Source organism: Diplodia corticola (assembly GCF_001883845.1).
Source record: "Diplodia corticola strain CBS 112549 chromosome Unknown scaffold17, whole genome shotgun sequence".
In the NCBI taxonomy this organism is placed as follows: Eukaryota; Fungi; Ascomycota; class Dothideomycetes; order Botryosphaeriales; family Botryosphaeriaceae; genus Diplodia; species Diplodia corticola.
Window position 1 is genome coordinate 546 of NW_017971496.1, and position 18,129 is coordinate 18,674.

The 18,129-nt window shown below is 58.6% G+C and overlaps 4 protein-coding genes across 4 annotated transcripts; 1 reads left to right on the forward strand and 3 right to left on the reverse strand.

Moving 5' to 3' along the window:
- Positions 1-604: 604 nt before the first annotated feature.
- On the reverse strand, positions 605-3,838 carry BKCO1_170001 (uncharacterized protein; the record flags this gene model as incomplete). Its single annotated transcript, XM_020271559.1, has 3 exons — positions 605-2,722; positions 2,779-3,357; positions 3,410-3,838. The coding sequence occupies 3 exons, from the start codon at positions 3,836-3,838 to the stop codon at positions 605-607; spliced, it is 3,126 nt and encodes a 1,041-aa protein (XP_020131673.1).
- A 2,821-nt stretch (positions 3,839-6,659) lies between these two features.
- On the reverse strand, positions 6,660-8,792 carry BKCO1_170002 (glycosyltransferase family 34 protein; the record flags this gene model as incomplete). Its single annotated transcript, XM_020271630.1, has 1 exon — positions 6,660-8,792. One exon carries the CDS (start codon positions 8,790-8,792, stop codon positions 6,660-6,662), a length of 2,133 nt encoding a protein of 710 aa, XP_020131671.1.
- Positions 8,793-9,858: 1,066 nt separating this feature from the next.
- BKCO1_170003 (chromosome segregation protein smc) lies at positions 9,859-11,136 on the reverse strand (the record flags this gene model as incomplete). The annotated part of the gene is made up of 3 exons (XM_020271641.1): positions 9,859-9,876; positions 9,934-10,794; positions 10,855-11,136. The coding sequence occupies 3 exons, from the start codon at positions 11,134-11,136 to the stop codon at positions 9,859-9,861; spliced, it is 1,161 nt and encodes a 386-aa protein (XP_020131672.1).
- Positions 11,137-13,639: 2,503 nt separating this feature from the next.
- BKCO1_170004 (uncharacterized protein) lies at positions 13,640-13,984 on the forward strand (the record flags this gene model as incomplete). The annotated part of the gene is made up of 1 exon (XM_020271652.1): positions 13,640-13,984. The coding sequence occupies one exon, from the start codon at positions 13,640-13,642 to the stop codon at positions 13,982-13,984; it is 345 nt and encodes a 114-aa protein (XP_020131676.1).
- Between the last annotated feature and the right edge of the window lie 4,145 nt (positions 13,985-18,129).

Sequence of the window (18,129 nt, forward strand, 5' to 3'; positions counted from 1 at the left end):
ATGTGGTGTGTTTGAATGATTGACGGTGGAGTTATGGGAGGGAGTAGTGTGGCTTGTCTTTTGTCTTGGCTCCTGTTGTTGGTGGTGAGACTTTGGGCGAGCAAGTAACGACGACTGCAGTTGTATTACTTCACTTCAGATGTGAGATGTGATAGTAGTCAAGGGAAAGTCCTCGGGCTTTTTTTTTTTATTAATTATAATTGTTCCAGGAGAATATGTAATCACGACGTAAACATCAACAATTGCTCTACCGGTACTCGATAGAGCATGGTCGCCTTTTCTCCGATTGGTAGTTCAACACTTCCTGTTCCGACGTTTTGGGTCCGGCGGGAAGAGCGTCATCTACCACTGCGACGGTAACATTACAGATAGCCCACCACAGTTCCGCAATCTTTCTTATAGAAGTAAGCAAGGAAATAACAAGCACTTCGAGAAGAGATTGACGAACTGTAATAAAGAAAAACAAAAAGATGGAGTTTGGTACTAGGGTATATAGCGCTCAAAATCAGTCAAAAAGGTGGGGTATAAGCATCGCAATGTGCATTAAACAAGGAAATACGCCGACGTGGCTTTTGTGCATGCTTTCGCATATTTGTTGCGCCATTCAAGCCGCCCACAAGTCGCCAGCCAACTGTTGATACATATTGGCGACATCTTGCTCGGACATTCTTCCACCGTCGCCGAGGTTGACGCTTTCGGGCAGACCCATCACACGTCGTGCCTTCGAGTAGTCGCTGCTGGCAGTGCCGGGGCGACTGCTGTTGACAATGTCCGCTGCATAGGAGGAGTAGATGCTGGAGGAATAGACGCTGGAGCTGCGACGCACGGGTGGCATCTCGGTATAGCGACTGGTTGAGCTGCGGCGGATGATGCTCTCTTGGCGGCGAAGGATATGTTCCCGAGTAGCTTCGATATCCAGCTCAGCCATCAGCTGCTCGGTGCGAGAAAGCGCATCGTCGGTGGCGATGTCTTCGTTGCAGGGTGAAGGCGAAGAAGGCCTGGACGTCACCGATGTAGCGGTTGAGCTAGATTCCGCGGGTGACCACGCGACGCTGTTGGGTCCACTGGATTGCGCGGACCCACTGCTGGCACTTCGGCGCATAAGCTGAGAGCTCCCTGCGGTTGATGCCGACGCGGCGCTGCTATGGCGTGCATGAAAGTAGCTGTTACGTTTGGAAGAGACGCCATCGTGCGTTTCTGAGAAGGCGGAAACGGAAGAGGGACCTTTCGGTGAAGCGGCAGGCAAGGGAGCGCCACCATCGCTGAAGTCAAACGAGTTATCGGCAGACTCGATAGGGGTTCGTCTCTCGTCGTCCTCGACTATCGGCTCAGTGACAGGAGAGAAGGCGCCCAAAGGAGAAGCAAAGGACGTCTTGACAGTCAGCTTGGTGGGAAGAGACGTGCGACGCAAGGAGTTAGACTTGGACGGCACCGTGTTTGTCGGAGAAGCCGTGGCGTCCGTGTGGCTGGGTTCGTCGAGGATCGTCTCATTGAGTCCGTTGCCGTACCCAGGCACCTGGATTTCACACCAGGGCTGGGGTTGGATACGGATGCTGTTCCTCCGAGAAGCAAAAGGCGACAGAGACCGGCCGATCGAGCTCCTCCATGAGGTTGTTCTGCTAAGCGGCGGAACGCTTACACTGTGACGTCTTGAGCACGATCGGACAGGTGACGAGATGCTAGAGATGCGAAGCGGTGCTGGCATATCACCACCCTGTGACACGGACGATCGCCGACACAACTTCGGGGACTCCTGGAAGTTGGTATGCGTAATGTAGTCGGATCCCTCGCAATCGGGACGGATAGAGTACGACAGGTCGTTGGCGGATGTAGCCGGCAGCGATGTTGCGGCACCTTGTGTACCGGCATCTGTCTCGGCCGATGCGTAACCCGAGTCGGATGCAGACACGGACTCCTCGGGTCGCTTATTCTTCCACGGTGGTGTGCCCGCTGTCAGACAGCATAGTGGATAATGTGCTCCCTCGGTGTCACGAACTTCGCGTGGTGCGCGCGTGACAGACACCAGCATCTGTAGGGTTGCGTAGATCAGGATCCAGCGCACCTTGCGTGCGTCAGAGATCGAGACCTTCTCTTTCTGCTTATCGAGCGAATCCCGCTCGAAGATCTTGTAGACTCTAACCAGCGGGGCGTTTGCAATGGTAGTTTTCCTGGAGTTCGTGGCGTTGCTCAGGGCAGCAAGCTGCATGAGCTGCTTGTCGGTCTTGCTCTGCTTGTTGCCCAAAGTCAAAGACACCAGGCTCCGCTGCGACAGGACACGGCCATGCGGCTTAGGAGTGGTAGGAAGAAGTGGTAGTGGATGCGGCAAAGGAGTGTACTTGTGCCTCTTGTCGAAAGCCTGCACGTTCTGCAGCACGCAGATGCCTCCATCGGCAGGCTTCTGCGCCTGGATTGACTCGGATGAGTCTATATCCACCAGGTAGTCGTAGAGCGCCTTGAAGTCATAGTACATCGAACGGCAAAGATCGCGGGAGAAACCGGCGCCCTTGGGCGGAGGCCAATACCCAAACTTGTCGGCATAGAATGAATTCAAAAACGAACGGAATCGCTCCAGATGAGCGCGAGGTCCTGGCGGCAGGCCAAGGTTGGACGGAGACAGTTCTGCCTCCAAGAAGGTGCTGACGGCTTTCGATACGCGAGTCAAGTGCAGATCCATCTCGAGGTATGCTCGAGTGATGAGGGCCTTTGTGACTTTGGGAATGGGCTGGAAAGAGTCAGTTTTCCGCAAGCTTCCTGAAGCGGTGACGCCGGCCAACTTACCTCGTGCTCGCTGCTGAGGAACAGTGTCTCGTTCATGCCGACGCAGTGTGCGTACGCGTCGATCCAGAGATCCTTGGTTTCATAGTGCTCGGAGTAGTAGAGCATGGCCAGAGCGTTGTCGGGCCGGTGAGTGAAGTTGAGATAGCCCACCTCCTCGGCATACTCCATGAAAGCAGCTTGGTTTTCCTTAGGCTGGGCGGAGCGGAACAGATGAAGGCGCTCTTGCAGATCAACGAAGGCGCCGCCAAGATGTGTTCCAACCAGGGGCTTCCTGAAGAGAAAGGCAAAGAAGTTGCGGGTGGTTTGGTGCCACTGGAAAGCTTCCTCGCGCATGAAACCCTCTGGAGCGGGGATGTACAGCTCGTACATCTGGGCCGGAGCATCTCTCAGCGCACTCAGCTGGCTTGCAGGCACCTGCGATCGGGAAACGGTGTGGGCAAAGCACAGAGTGAAGAGGTTGCCGCAGGCAGCGTGCTTGAGAGCCTCCATCGGAACACAGAATGATGGACCGCGGCGGGAGTAGCCGCGCTCATACAGATGGACGAAGCAGTCACCGTCTGCGAACCAGAGCTCACTGTCCTGGATGGTGTCAGTGCTTGTCGCGGAGGCGGGCTGGCGGTGCACGACTTACTCTTCGCAGGCCATCCCACTGAACAGAGCGGCGTCCGCTGCCATCCCAGCGTTTGACCATCTGCGGCGGGTTGGAGCTCAGGGAGGCGGCAGAGAGGATTGATGACTGCCTTAGCTTCATCTTCTCTGGCTCCTGGTTCCTATCATAGGAACGGAGGGGAGAAGTGGAGGCTGCAGGAGTAAAATCTAGGGATTGAGGCTGCTTACGTCCACGGGCCTTGGAGGGCCTGCTTTGTATGCTAGCTCGGCGGGCAGCTGACATGGGGAGGGCAGCAGGGTGGTCCACAAGCCAGGTTTTCGGGGTTGTGGGAGCCGGGTCGATGTCGGAGTAGCGAGTAGAGTACGCCACACTCGAGGTCCTGCGATCAGCGCGGATGCGCAGCGACGAGCGGCGGCTGGGTATATGAATGGAGGCGGGACGGGCTGACATGGTCGCGGCGGGTTGTTAGGCGGCCCTGGAGGGCGTGCGAGCCGCGAGCCGTGTGCGATGCGAGGGGCTCAGGTAGGAGGCCGAATGGATGGATGATGCCACGACTGGTGACCCAGCTGGAGCAGACGCGGTGACCCGTCGCGCAGCACAAGCGGGAGCGCCGCAGTACTTACAGCTGCGGGCTGGGACCAGCGGCGACCTGGCGCCCGCTTCAGGCCATGGCGCCAGCAGCACGCGCCCCGGACGGGCAAGGCGTGGGCCCTGCCGACCGCTTCTGGCGCCCTGGGACCTGGGGAAAGCCGTGGCTCGCCGTGGCCGGCCCATCGGGGCCCATCGGGGGCGCCGCGCAGGCTGAGGTGGAGAGGTGTGCTGGACAGGCCAGCTCCAAGCCAGCCCCAAGCCAGCCCCATGCGCGCGGCCAGTGCCCCAGCTAGTGCGGCTAGGGCCTCGCTCTGGCAGCGCCCCGGCCTCAGGGCCCGCCGCGCGGTAGCCTCATCTGCCGGCCCCTGCAAATCTAGCCAGATCGCCGCGATAAACTCAGCACATCCTCCAGCTCACGCCGAGCACCATCGCCTGCAGCGCTCAGGCCTGCGCAGAGATTGCAAGCTCCAGAACACGCCTCAGCCAGCCCACGCGCGCGCCCTCAGTTTTCGTACGAGCCGCCCGCCGACACACCCATGCCACGATGCGGGCCTGCCTACCTACCTGTGCCATGGCGCCGCGCAAACGACAGCTGCCGCCCGCCTCCACTCGCCCACTCGCCCACTCGCCCACTCGCCCACGTCTCCCGCCCTCCCGGCATGCAGCAGCCCCATGCCTGTCACCCGCTCGCCGCCAGATCCTCATCTCGCCAAGCACACGCCAGCCGAAAGCGTCCCGCCCGCCGGCTGCGACATTTGCCATCCGCCGCCGATATTGCTCGTGCGTCCGTCCTGAAGAAGCCTCAATTGCATTCGCATTTGGATCGTCGCCGGACGTCATTCATTGCCAGACGAGCCCGTCTGCCTGAGTGGCCGATGCTGCTGCGTCATCCCGCCATGGCTCCTCGGCCGGCCTCCCCGCTATCCGGGCCTCCAGGTGCGCGTCGTCGATCGCGCTCAACACCTCACCCCGTTGTCCACTCAGCTCGCCGAGCCCGCCCGCCACTCCTGCAGCTTATTCGCGCCTCGGATCCCAAACGCCCAACCACGCCGCCGGCCGCCGCGTTCTCATGACTGACGTGCAGCATGTCGTGTCCGGCTCCACCACCCACCAGCTCTCCGCCACCTCTCCGCCGCCCGCCATCGTGCCCAACCGTTGACCCGCCCTCATCTGCAAAATGTCCGACTTCACATGCGAGCCGTGTTTCAGCCACTCCCCCCAACCGCTACCACCACCGACTCGTCGTGAGACTTTATAGCCTGCGTCATCCTCGCGCGTCCCGCGTCTGTCGGCCTCCCCAACCCCGGTGGCCCATCATCCTACTGGCTTCGGAGAACATCTCCTGCTATCCAGAAACCCTTAGAGACATATCTGAACTGTACCCGTCGCCAGCAAATCGGTAAGCCTGGTTTCACCTTCTGTTGATGCTCATAGTCGTCGGTTGCCGTTGCTCCTAGCCGATCCATCGTTCGTGGCACGATCCCCGTACCCGAAGCTTTCGTTCGAACTAGCACCCATCATCACCAAGTAGACATCCTCTCGCAGCAACCTCTCGCCAAGACACTTTGACACATGGGCAACCAACGTAGCCCTGGCGCTGTAGGATCCGTTGTCGCCCCCGCCTCTTGGAAACCTCTCTAAGAACCCGGCAGCCAGCACATGCTCCCTTAACAAGTTTTATTCCCCCATCGCTTCCCTGCCATCGACTAAGCAACCCTCACCATAAGCAGTTCTGAAACACCGGCCCTGCATGGATTCCAGGGTACTTGACCATCCATGAGCGCTTTTCTCAAAGCCAGTGCCTCGAGCAGCTTTACCAATCTACGATTTTGTCTCGCCAAGAAGCAATCGCGGGGTGGGCGGAAGTCTAGAAGCGTCGACTGCCTTGCCGACCCAGCGGGGGACCGGGTTAGCTGGCTCAAGGCCGCGCGTTTTGCAACCTGTGGTCATGCAGATGGCTCGATATTCGCTTTGTCAGACGATGGGAAGCAATCCTCGCACTTCGAATCATTCATGGTTACGTTGATTCTCGGCTGTTCATCCACTGAGAACGCAGGCACACGCAATCATTGACTAAAGGTACAGGAAAAAGCAAAAAATGGCTCCGTGAATTAAACCCAACATACGACTATTGCCAGACGCGTTCGCATTTTACAAAGCGCGTCAAACTGATTCAATGAGCGAGAGAGAAAAGAATACAAGCTGTGGACACGACGTGACATCAGAATGCCACTAGCAAGTCCATCGACTTCTCTACTTCCCATCATTCATCTACAAAGCGGCGAGACTAGGATATTAGTTGCTCATGTCATCCGCTGTATAGAGTCCTCGACGGCACCCAGCACATCTTTTCGGCGTGCCTCTTACCTACAGACTAGATGATACCGATCGCTTGATATTCACTATCGCCTCGATCGTCCTGGCTCTGCGATGCTTGCTGCACGGCGTTGGAAACGATTCGATGTCTGTTCATGCCATGGTCGAGTCAGCGGTCTTGTCCATAAATGACGGAGATTCCCGATATTTTTTCTTTTTCTTTTTCGAAATGCAAGCGTAGCAGTAGGTAGAAAATACAAGTTGAATGTACCATTTCTTTTTTTTTTTCCGGAACCCAAAAGAAAGTCATATCCTAATGAGGAAAGGTGAAGCGGCAGGAGGGAAAGCTCAACACCAAGGTTGCTCAACCCACCTTTTTCAACCCAGCAATCACAGCCTGCAGCTTCGCCCTCGCCGCCTGGTCCTGACCCGCCTCGTTCTCCCCGTCGCCGTAGTCCAGCTCCACTTCGGCCAAAGCCTCCCGCGCCCGCCCGCACCGGCTCTCCGTCGCGCGCCGCACCTCCTCGCTGACCTCTTGCCGCCAGTTGTGCACGCTGGCTTCCATCTCGCGCACCAGCGTCAACACTTCTTCCTTGAGCTCTGGGACCGTTTTCCGACTGCCCGCGCCGGTGCCGGTGCCGCTGCCGTCACTCCCTGCGGATGCCGCTCCGCCGCTCGGCTTCGCAGCCGCTGCCGCCGCCGCCGTCGCCGCATGGGACGAAGAAGCAGAAGGAAGCTCTGACGACAACGACGACGCCGCCGCCGAAGCGGCACTCAAAGCCGCCCCCGCCTTGGAAGGCGGCCTCAGCCAGTTCGACAGATGCGAGAACGCCGCGACCGACGACGCCAACGGCAACGACGAGGACGACGACGACGAGGAGGAGGATGCCGATGACGACGACGATGCCGACGCCAACGACGCCGACGACGACGACGACGACGACGATGACGACACCGAACCACCCGTCCCAGCAGTGCTGCCACCCGCGACCCCAACATCCCCGGCCCAAAACGCCTTCGTCTCGCTCCCGTACCACGTATCCCGCAGCGGCGTCTCCCACTTGTTTCTGTTCCTGCCGCCATTATTGCTTCCGCCGCTACTGCCTTTGCCTTTGCCACCGCCGGTGTCGCCCGCCGCCTCCGCCTGCGCCAACCAGTGCTCGAAGCGCCGGCGCTGCGCGACGCTGGCGTCGTCGTCGCCGTCGAAGAAGAAGGACGACGCCGAGGAGGTGGATGTCGGCGGCGAGGCGCTGGGGCCGGTGGTGGACGAGTTGAAGGCGAGGAGGGGGAGGGTGAGGGCGAAGGTGCCGGGCGGGATCGGCTCCGAGCCTGGGTCTGGGCCTGAGCCTGAGAGGGAGGTGGACGAGGTGTCGGGGTCGAGGATGGCGTTGTTGCCGGCGGAGGAGGAGGAGGAGGATGATGATGATGATGATGACGAGGGAGGCTGAGTGGAGGAGGAGCTTGGCCAGGCGTTGAGCCAGCGGGGGGGCAGGGCGAGGGCGTGTTGGTGGGGGGAGAGCGCGGAGGAGGGGAGGTTGAGGAGGGAGGAGATGGTGATGGGTGAGCCGGCGCCGCCGTCGTTGTTGTTGTTTTTGTTGCGGGACGATGATTGCTTCTTGCCGGAAGCGGCGGCGGCGGACTTGGTGCGGAGCGTCGTGAATAGGTCGACGCTCCACTGGTTGACTTTGGCGGCGAAGGCGGTGCGGGAGAGGTCTGGGGACGGCGCCGAGGGGGAGGCATCGGGCGGCGGCGCGGAGTAGAGGAGGTAGGTCGTTTCGAAGGCAGTGGCGTTCTTGGTCGGCGGGATGAAGAGCTCCAGCGGCACGTTGGGGTTGAGGATGATGGATGTGGCGGGAAAGTAGTAGAGCCATTCGAGGCGCTTGGACGGCGGTTTTCTCAGCTCCGTTTGGAGGACTGAGAGCATTTGCGTGGCGAAGTTCTCGGCTGGGGTGGAGGCGGCTTGCTCACGCATGGTGTGGTGCTGGTAGCCGTGACGTTTGTCGTGGACGGCGTGCGTCTTGACCGCTCGGTCAACGTACTCATTCTCGGGATTGTCGAGAATTGACACTTTCCCCACAATGGGGCTGCGCTCTTCTTTGGCGGGAGACGAAGAAGGCGCATGGTTGTAACCCGAAGGATCCATGCCCTTGGCGTGATCCATCCACGGTGGACGCATGGCGCCGTACATGCCATGCACCTTGTCCATTGGGATCCAAGCTCCTATCTTGTCCTTGATCTTCGACATGGCTTCGTGGTGCCATTTTGCGCTCGCAGGATGCTCTTCATCACTCAAGGTGGTAACCGCCGGGGAGACGAGTTCATCAGATGGTCGCGCAGCAACGTCGTGGGGTTGGTAGAACCCTGTCTTAGGCGCGTCGAGTGCATACGGAGCGGCTCTGTCAAAGCAATTCCCAACAAGGTAGATGAGAGAAATGGCGAACATGCTCAGGATAACGGCCCTGAGACCACGGCCGCCAAGAGCTGTGACGCCGCGCATGATGGAGGACAATGAGGTTGGGAGAGACGGGTTGGAGGAGTGTCGGGTGAAACGGCAGCGCAGTGGAGAGGGGCCATTACAAGACAGGCACCAAGCGTGGCACGAAGAGAGGGATGTCGGGGTGGGAAATTGAAAGGGCCTCGTCGGGGTGGCCGCCAGGACTTGCCTTCCCTCGACTCAAGCTTTGCCGTCTCTCGGGTCCTCCCTCCGCTTGCAACGGAGTCGCACAAGGTGAGGTGGTGCCTTGGTACGATTAGTGGTGTGCACCGCCATCAGGCCCAAGCCTCAGGGCTAGACTGCCAAAACATGACAGGGCCTGACAGGACGACAATAATGGATCTACCTGAGCCAGACGTAAGTGCTGCGAATCAGCTGCGGTACCGTTTTCAGATCCGGGGCAGGGCCTGTGGTTACGCGAACCGTGCGGGTGCGTCGTCGCTGAGTGGTACGTAGAGACGCTTGGCTGGTTCGTGGTCGAGGAGAGGGGCTGGCTGGAATGGAGGGGGCAGACAAAGTATATGCAAGGTCCGGTACGCTATTCCCGAAACAGCATGGTGACGTCCACGGGTCGTTACGTCTTCATCCAACTTCACGCTGCACTCGACAACTGCTTGCTGTTCTGCTTCTTCGGCCCTGAGTACAGCTGACCGCATCTTGGCCTCTCCTCGAACCCCGATCGAACACAGTACTGTCACTCACGTTTAATGGCTACCGCCCTTTGGTCACTCACAGTATCACCGAGAACTACCATTCCACGCGCACGCTAAGCCCGGTACCTAAGGTATCCATTAATGGGGATTTTATCTAAAGAGACTATGGAGCCCTGAATCAGCTGGCTGTATGGAGGCCCAGTGAAGGTCTCTCATGACTCCTTGGGAAACCGAGCTGTCGGGGACTTCTGTAACAGTCGTGCTACGAGAAAAGCAGGAGCATGGGCGGCTCACACCCTTCGAGCCCAGTCATTGGACGGAACATCTGTCGTAGACTGGGCAAGTAAGTGTCCACGGTTGATCTGAACCACCTGACTTGGATCAACATAGCATAGCCCCATGTACCACTATCGCCCTCAAAGGTTGAGAAGTCTCTGAGGTGCACATTAGTAGTACTTGTCACCAGCAACTCTCTCTTAGCCGCCACTTACGAAATGCAGGCGCACTTTGCCGACGGGTTGAATCTCGCCATCCTTCATGACGTAGAAGTTGCCCGCGAAGAAGTTGTTTGGATAGCCCACAATGTAAGCCAGAGCCATCATAGTCGGAGAGCCAGGAAGCACCGAGTAGACACGGATAGTGCCTCCAGAAACGGCACCCACGGCGCGGGCAACTTCGTCTTTCGCAATGCCGAGAGGAATTCCAGTGATAAGGACCAGACGGTTCAAGTCATCGCGGGGGACTGCGAGGTTGCCTGTGAGCAGCGACTGCAGCTCGTTCTGAGATCCACAGCCGTGCTGGGCACCCGAGGAAAAGTTGTGGTCTTGGTCTTGCTCCTCCAACGCCCTGACCTCGGCTTCGAGCATGGCCAAGGCTCGCTGACTGAGTTCCCCCGAGAGATCGTCCCTGACCTGGAAGAAAGCAAGCACCCTCCGGGCAGTCGCAAGCGTGTTTTTCTTCGTCTGCTCCGACTTGGCTTTGGACATCCAGGCTTCAATATGGAGGTCATTGCAGACCTTCCTGTCTTTCTCAAGCTGCGCCTTGTCCATCAAGGTCTGGGCCGTGTTCTCCAGCCTGGCCCGCTCAACTTGTTCGGCTTCGACGTGGAGCTGTTGGAACCTCTCCTCCAGACGGTTCTGCAGGTTGGTGCAGTGGTTGTGGAGCTGAACCCTCTCTTCATCCAAGGCCCGCTTCTGCTGATCGAGCTCCGCCTTCTGGCGGTCCAGATCCTGCTGCTGGTGCTGCACCTCAGCTTCCTTCGTGTTGAGCCTCACATCGGTGCGCTTGCGGACGAAAGCGATGCTATCCTTTCTGATCTGCTTTGCGGCTTCGCTAGGCGTTGTCTTCTCACGCTGTGACGTGGATGTCAGTCTAAGACTATCGCGAGTGCGCCTTCCCCGGTTTGTACTCACCTCGTCTTCAGCCGGAGGAGTGACTCCGATGGAAGGTACGACGCGCCTCGGCGGGGTTGCGAGCGGGCGCGTAACGCCGGCATGGCGGAGGTTGTCGACCAACTCCGCCGGCGGCCGCGTGAAGACACACTGGAGGGACAGCAGAAAGTCCTTGTCGTACTTGCCTTGGCCCGGCTTGAGCCACGGGTTGCGGGCAGGGTTGGGCGAAAGCGGCACATCCATGGTGTTGGATTTAGGTTTGCTCGGGATGCTACCATGGTGAGGAGGGTGTGTGGGTGCCATGGCGAAGGTTAAAAGAGGTGCAGACACGACAGTGATAGAGACGATACGTTGACGTCACGTGTCCGTGTCTATCCACCGGGTAATACTATCCCAAGTGAAGTACTCTCAGCAGTCTTGAGGATGAATCCGGGCCGGTCAAGGATGATTTGAAGCCAGCATCTCTCTCGCGATGAATCGGGTTGCCTGCAGACCTTTGGGGAGCAACGTGGGTTTAAGACACTCCTCCACATAAGCGGCTCGTGCATCACTTCACTTTATTTTCACGTTGGATGGTTGTTGGGTTCACTAACACTTATCACCTTCACTACGAACTGTACAGCCGGTTGAACGACCCAGGGAAGATATCAGGTATCACTGTCGTGGTAGGTGCAGGAACAGCAAGACCAAGCCAATGCTTCGAAAAGAGTCGGTCGCAACCTGTGAAGATCATGTCGCTGTCGTAGTGCTATAGTAAATACAGTCGCTCACAGGCTAGAAGTCCGTGATCGCAGTGCCAAGTACATACCTGCTGCGGTAAGCCGTTCGCGGATACGACTTCAGCGTCTTCACTCCCACATACATGGATGAACCTGTGCCTGGAAGCTACATTCTCTTGTGACGTGGCTCGCGATCGATTTGCTGTAATGCTTCCTCGGAAACATGGTAGCATAGTAGATGATAGATGACATGGGCATCCTCGGATTCCCCCAAGGACTGCACGCTGCTTGCATGGGTAGTTGACGACTGCGTCCGAAATTGCCTGTCTCGGTTTAGCAGCTAAATCTGCGTTCCGTTCGGAATAGTATGGATGAGTAGTCCGGTGCAGCGTCCATGGCCGGAGGCACCCACAAGCTACGACCATGTCTAACAGCCTTACCCGGAGTCCGGTGGCGCGGAAAAAAACCCCACTCCTACCTGGTCCTTCCATCGTTTCCAAGTCAGGGTGCGCTTGTTCGGCGGCGATTCGCAGCTCACCGCAAGTGCAGTTGTCGTGGAAAAGCGACTACTCCCAAACAGGCATCCAGGGTAATCTCGCGTCTAGAAATGGAAGCGAGTAGCTCGCGACCATTGCAGCAGCTACAAGTCTTCGCAGCAACGCAATAGGGCAGCGGGCAGATTAGCGGCCGAGGCGAAGCATGGGCGATGGATCTAGCGGCCGTGTCACACATTACCTCGGCGATACGAGCGGGTGGCGCGCTTCTCGGCTGGCAGAGTCAGCGCGGCAGTGTCGTTGGGACTTGCAGAAAGGGCCTGCGCCGCGTGGGCGTGAACACGCTCGGGGCGCAGGGCTCAGGGCTCAGGGCTCCGGGCTCCGGGCTCGCAGGTGGGGGTTGGTTGGGCGGTCGCGTGGTGGACGCGATCGGCTGTCGGTTGCGGCGCATTGACTGAGAACAGAGGCACGCAGCGGCAAGTAGCGTGCGCCGGCGCAGATCTATCGCGCGGATCCGCAGGGCGCGGTGGGCGCAGCGCGCGACTGGGGCGAGGCTGTGAGGCCGAGGAGATTGCAAGGTTGGTGGGCCGGGCGCTGCAGTGCCGCGACGTGGTGCGGAGGCGAATGGGCGGCTCGCAGTTGGCATCTGGCAGCGGCAGCGGCAGCGGCAGCGGCAGCTCTTCGCCCGCCGTGCGGTTCGCAGCAGGCGCTGGCCGCAGGCGCTGGCCGCAGCTGCATCCGGATGGTTGGCAGCGCGCGGGCCGGGGGGGCTCGTGTCATTGCCACGTGCACGGCGACAAATCGCAGGCGGAGGCGTCCCTGACGGCCTGAGTCTCTTCACGCCGTGACGCCGCCCTTGGCTGCATGCTGCCACCGCGACGCCCGCAGCTCCAGGCCCCCGCAACGCGCCGCACGCCGGCAAAGCGCATGCAGCAGCTCCCTCCAGCGCCAGAGCCCGCCAGAGCCCGCCAGAGCACGCCAGCCCTCGCCCGGCACTCGCTCGCCCGCCTGTGCTGCCACGCTCGACCGCCTGCCCGGCGCCTGCGCAACGCTTTGTCTCAGACTGCGACTCTGCCCGGCCCCAGCGCCCGTACAGATCTGCCCCCTTGCCGATCCGCTCGCGGTCGCCCGGCCGCGTGAAACGCCAAACGCACGACGAGCCCGAAACAGCTGATCCTGCGGTACCTCGACCAGCCTTCATCCTGGCCAGCCTCGCGACCATCTTTTGTCTGTAGCAGCACCCTTCCCGCCGCCTTCCTCCCGCACCCACTCTCCGTCTGCAGCATTCCGCGACGCCCCCCCCCCCAGCTCTCGCCCTCCAGCCGCGCCGCCCCCCGGCCCGCCAGCATCCAAAGCCCACCCCGACCGCCTCCGCTAGCCCAACGGCTTGAACCACCCGCCCGACTCCCTGTCGCAACGCGCCCGATCCTTCGCGATGCCTAACTCGCTCGAGTCCTCGCGGCCAATGCTGAACGTAAGACGCCCCCACACCCATGCCGTCCCGACCTCCTCGTATCTGCACTACTCCATCCTCCGCTCGTCCCACAACACCTACCTCCCTCTCCATCCTCTCCTCTCGCTGACACCGGCACCATGCAGTCCAGCACTGCCCGCAACTCGGCTCGCCTGTCCACCTACTCCAACGCGCCCACCCTGACGCCGTCCATCGCCCCCTCGACCACCTCCTCCATCGACCCTCGCCACGCCGAGATCAAGGCCTGGAATGCCGGCCTCGACCGTCTTGAGGACAAGCGCCTCGTCTCGCAGCGCTATGTCGCCTCGCCCGACAAGATCGATAACATGAGCAAGCTGGCCCTGGGCGCGAAGCTCGACCGCGCTCTGGCCCGGCGCATGAGCGAACAGGACGCCGTTTTCAGACCACATGCGCGCGGTGTCAGCGTCGACGAGAAGAGCGGCAGTGAGAAGGAGGACGCCTAAATTCACCCGTAGCCAACGAGCCGCCACGGCTTGTGGAGACGGACATACCACGACCATCGGACGGACGGACGGACGACATGATCGAATTGCTCATGGTGGCCAGGAGAAAGGATACATGATGCCGCACCGGGGCTCACTGCCGTAATTTTCTGAGAACATCTGCGTGTGGCGAACGCGCCCTCCAACCTCCCTGTTCTTGTCAAGACTACACGGACTCAAGGATGTCTTTTCTCAGTTCGGCGCTTGAACCCCCATTCATTATTGCTTTAACTTTCGATGCTGTCTCGCTTTTCTGCATTTTGGAGGCTTCCAGATACCACGCCATGTTTTTTTTTCTCTTATTTCTCTTTGCAGAGCTAGTCCGGGATGCAGAATAAGGCACTGCTGGCCTTTCGAATCCAAGCATGCATCTTCACGTTATCCGTTCCATCCCCGTCGGCCATGCCAATCATGCACCCGAGGCCCCACACACGTGGGCTTCAGGGTTACTCGACCCCCTGCGGCGGAAGTTCGCGGATACGAGCACGTGGTGGCGGCGTCTGGCGAGATTCTACATTTCCCAGAAGGACTCATCTGCCGTATCCGACTTAAGCTTTGGGGTTGTTTTCTTTTACGACGATGCTCGATAATTGCACCAAAAGTGTTTGGATGATAGCGACGTATCTCTGGTAACATCACGACTCAAGCCTGTTTGTAGACACAGGAATAGAACAGAAGAATTCGTACGTCCTACCAACAACGATTTTGGTCTCAGTCTGTCGCATTCACGTTGTTCCCAGCAGATGGACCGACTCAGCTGCACCGGCCGCCTCAGAGGAGCGCCTCAGAGGAGCGCCTCAGAACTCCACCGCGAAAAGTCTAAGTGTCATTCTACTTGGCGGTGTGGTACAAGGGTTTTCCCGCGCGGCAAGGAACCTGCGAGTCGAGAACGCTTGTGAGATCATTGGGGTATTAGCCGACGCAGGCAACTAGAACTAGTCAACCTCTGTATCTGCCGCATATTCCATACGGTCGAAAGGAGAAGGAAATTGCGTGGTTCTATCGTGTGCGCTGACCGGTCTGTAGATCAAGAATACGCATGATGCAAGGAACCTTCTCTGCCGCGAGGCCAGTGCGGCCATGGGGCTTTTTGTCAACAACTACCTCATTGTCCGTGCATATCATGATGCTTCAACAATGGTCTTCAGCAGGTAGCACCCAGCCATCTAGCAGCGAGAGGTCTATCGAGGCTTATCCGCAACGATAGACAAGTAGCGCCGAGGCATCGAGCCACCCCTTTCCCCTATCGCATCACCAAACCAGGTTGGCGTCACACCGATCAATGCCGCAGCAGCTGAGGACAAGACCAGCCCAGCGCCCGGCCAATCAAATGTAGGCTTCGGCGCCGCTACCTACATCTACTCTCCTTAGTACTGCGCCCCTTGATCAGAGTACTACGTAGATCTCCGCCTTGATCGCCACCACGATATGAATGCATACCGCTACTCCACGCTCCACACTTGTACGACTTCGTCATCGTCCGGATCCTCATGACCCCAAGTCGCCGCGCCGCTCTGCGCCGCTCTTGGCTTTTTTATTTTCCACTTTTTTTTACTGGGTGCAGGGCCTTATCCGCATATGGAAGTCATTGGTCAGCGAAGCGCTCAACCACTTGCTTGACATCCGTCTGCCGCTGAGTTTCGTACGGGCAGAAAGCCACCCAGGTTACACACACGCGCAGTACGCATTGTGGAGAACCGACTCGACGCCTTCTGGAACAACGCTGGTACTGCTACCGCCGCCGCCACCGCCACCACCGCCGCATTCCTTCCTGCCATCGCTAGCGGTGGCGATTAATACTACAGCCACGACGCCTGGCTATACACGATTTCCCCCAATTCTACCACAGTTCTTCTGCTATGGCCTATCTTCGGACCCCGGTCAAAGCGTAGCTAGTGAGGTGGACGCTATGCAGTGCAAAACTGATTAACGTCGGAGGAATGGGCCGCGCCCGCGACGCATTGTGCAGTACGTATTCCTTCCTTTTTCCCTTTTTTCTTCCTCTCCCTATCTTTCCTCTCTAGTATGCAATGTAGCGTGAGTGGAGCACGACCGAGAAACGTACGGGACAGTCCTTCTCCGTCTCCTTTATCGCTCGGTGGCGGTCGGCGCGTAGTCAAAGTGGTTGCGGGCTGGTGTCATGCGCACGCCTTTGTGTATTAGAGCCGGTACACGCCTTGCCATAAGCCCGCCGTCGCGGCCGCCGGCCGTCCGAACGAGATGTCGAGAAGTCGTTGGCGGGGCCAGAGCATTTAGTTCGTCTCCGTGCACTTTGGTCAGATCTCTTTTGGTGTATCGGGTGCGGACGCTTGGGTTTGGATTTGACGGGACTTCGGCTGATTGTAATCGTTCTCCAGTGCAGGAAGAGCAACAAAGATGCTTGTGGACCGACCTGTCGCTGATATTCTTTTCCAGGTAGTCCTTGGTTCCGTGGACCGTTTCATACACCAGTCTCATGGCATGATTGATATACTAAACGTACGTAGAACCGCGCAATGGAGGATTATTACGAAGGACTGGAGTTACTAAATGATGCAGGCACGTCTGGTCGGATGGGCCCCTGGGCGGTTTGACTGCGGTACAGTTCACATATTCACCATGGCAAGCACCATGCTAAAGTTCAGGCCACACTTCGCAATACATCATGTGCCACTTTGCCCCCAGCCCGTTTATCTTTTTGCATGGAACGGACAATATCCATCGGGGACCAGCCACGCGGGCAGGAAAAAAGCCAAAAAAAAAAAAAAACCATGAGTTGGCATTCGATTCTCGCGACCACGCCACAGTTTGCACTTCCAGAAACCAATGCAGGCGGTCGTCGCAGATTGTCAGGATATGGTTTTGTCGGGGTCGGAATTCGAATGGACTGCAGTTTAGCTTTGCTTGCAGCAGCTGACCGCTTCGAACGCAGAGTGAACTGTACCTGGGGGCGGGTCTAGAAGCAGGTCTGCGACAACCGCCAAGCAGAGTAGGGCTGTTCGCTGGCGGGCTGGTCTCACACGGGCCCAGCCGCGTACCAGAACTCGAGAGCCTATCCTTCTCCGCGCCCGCGATCGCCCCGTGCGGAAGTTGCCAGTCGACTTGCAGGGAGCTTGCTGCTATTTTGGGCTCTCTGGCTACTCGGGGAAAACTCCAACCACAAACGAAGCACATGACTGCACACGCCCAGGGCATAGACTTCACTTACGTGACGTTGGACTCTGGAGCGGAGTCGTCTGCGTGAACCGGCCGCTTCTCCCACGCCAGCGTCTTGCGCTTCGCATTCCAGGCAGCCGTGGCAAGGCGATGCAGCACTGCACCTTCCAAGTGTGACGAGTGCTGCTGCCGGTTACGTCAACAGCCGCCTCGCTACCCACCTAGCGCGGCGAGGCAATGCTGACCGCATCCCTCCACCTCTCCTCTTCACTCTCTATTGACCTCTCGAGCGTTCCGCCATGCCGTCTCTTGCCTTGCATCTCTATCTCGCTGTTGTGGCCTGAAACCGGTCATCCCTGACGCCCCTCCCGAGCACCCGCGCAGTCGGATTTACCCGCACCGCAGGCATTGCTCGCGCTAGCCTGCAATTTTCAACCTTCTTCAATGTGCCTGATATATGGAGAAATATTGCTCCACCTCTCATCTCGCAGCCGACGGCGAGCATGCCGCCCGGCAGCGGCGCGTGGCTGCCTACGTACGCCTTTTGCGAATCCAGTGCCATTTTGTCTGCTATCCGATGCTGCTTGGTAATTGCAGGCCGAGACATGATCGTCGATACCACGTCGTCCACTTCACCCTGGCCGGCCACTTATCTCTGCTCGCATTTCCAAGCCTTGGCGTCTGCCCGCTTGATGGGCGCATTGTCTACAACACCATCGTAACCTTATAGTACAGAAGCTCTTTTCTGGACTAGGCCGCCCTTTCCGACATGCACATGGCAAACGGTTAGCCTATTTACTCTCCCTTATTGCTATATGTCTCTCCATGATTATTATTGCTGTCGCCGTTGTGTTCCGTAATACATGACTCGTTTCCCACTCCTTTGATCCCTTATATTTTGTATGACTCGCCAAGCGACAGTTGAGGCTCTCCGCATGCCGCTATCTCTCGTATTTTGAAACCCCAGGCTC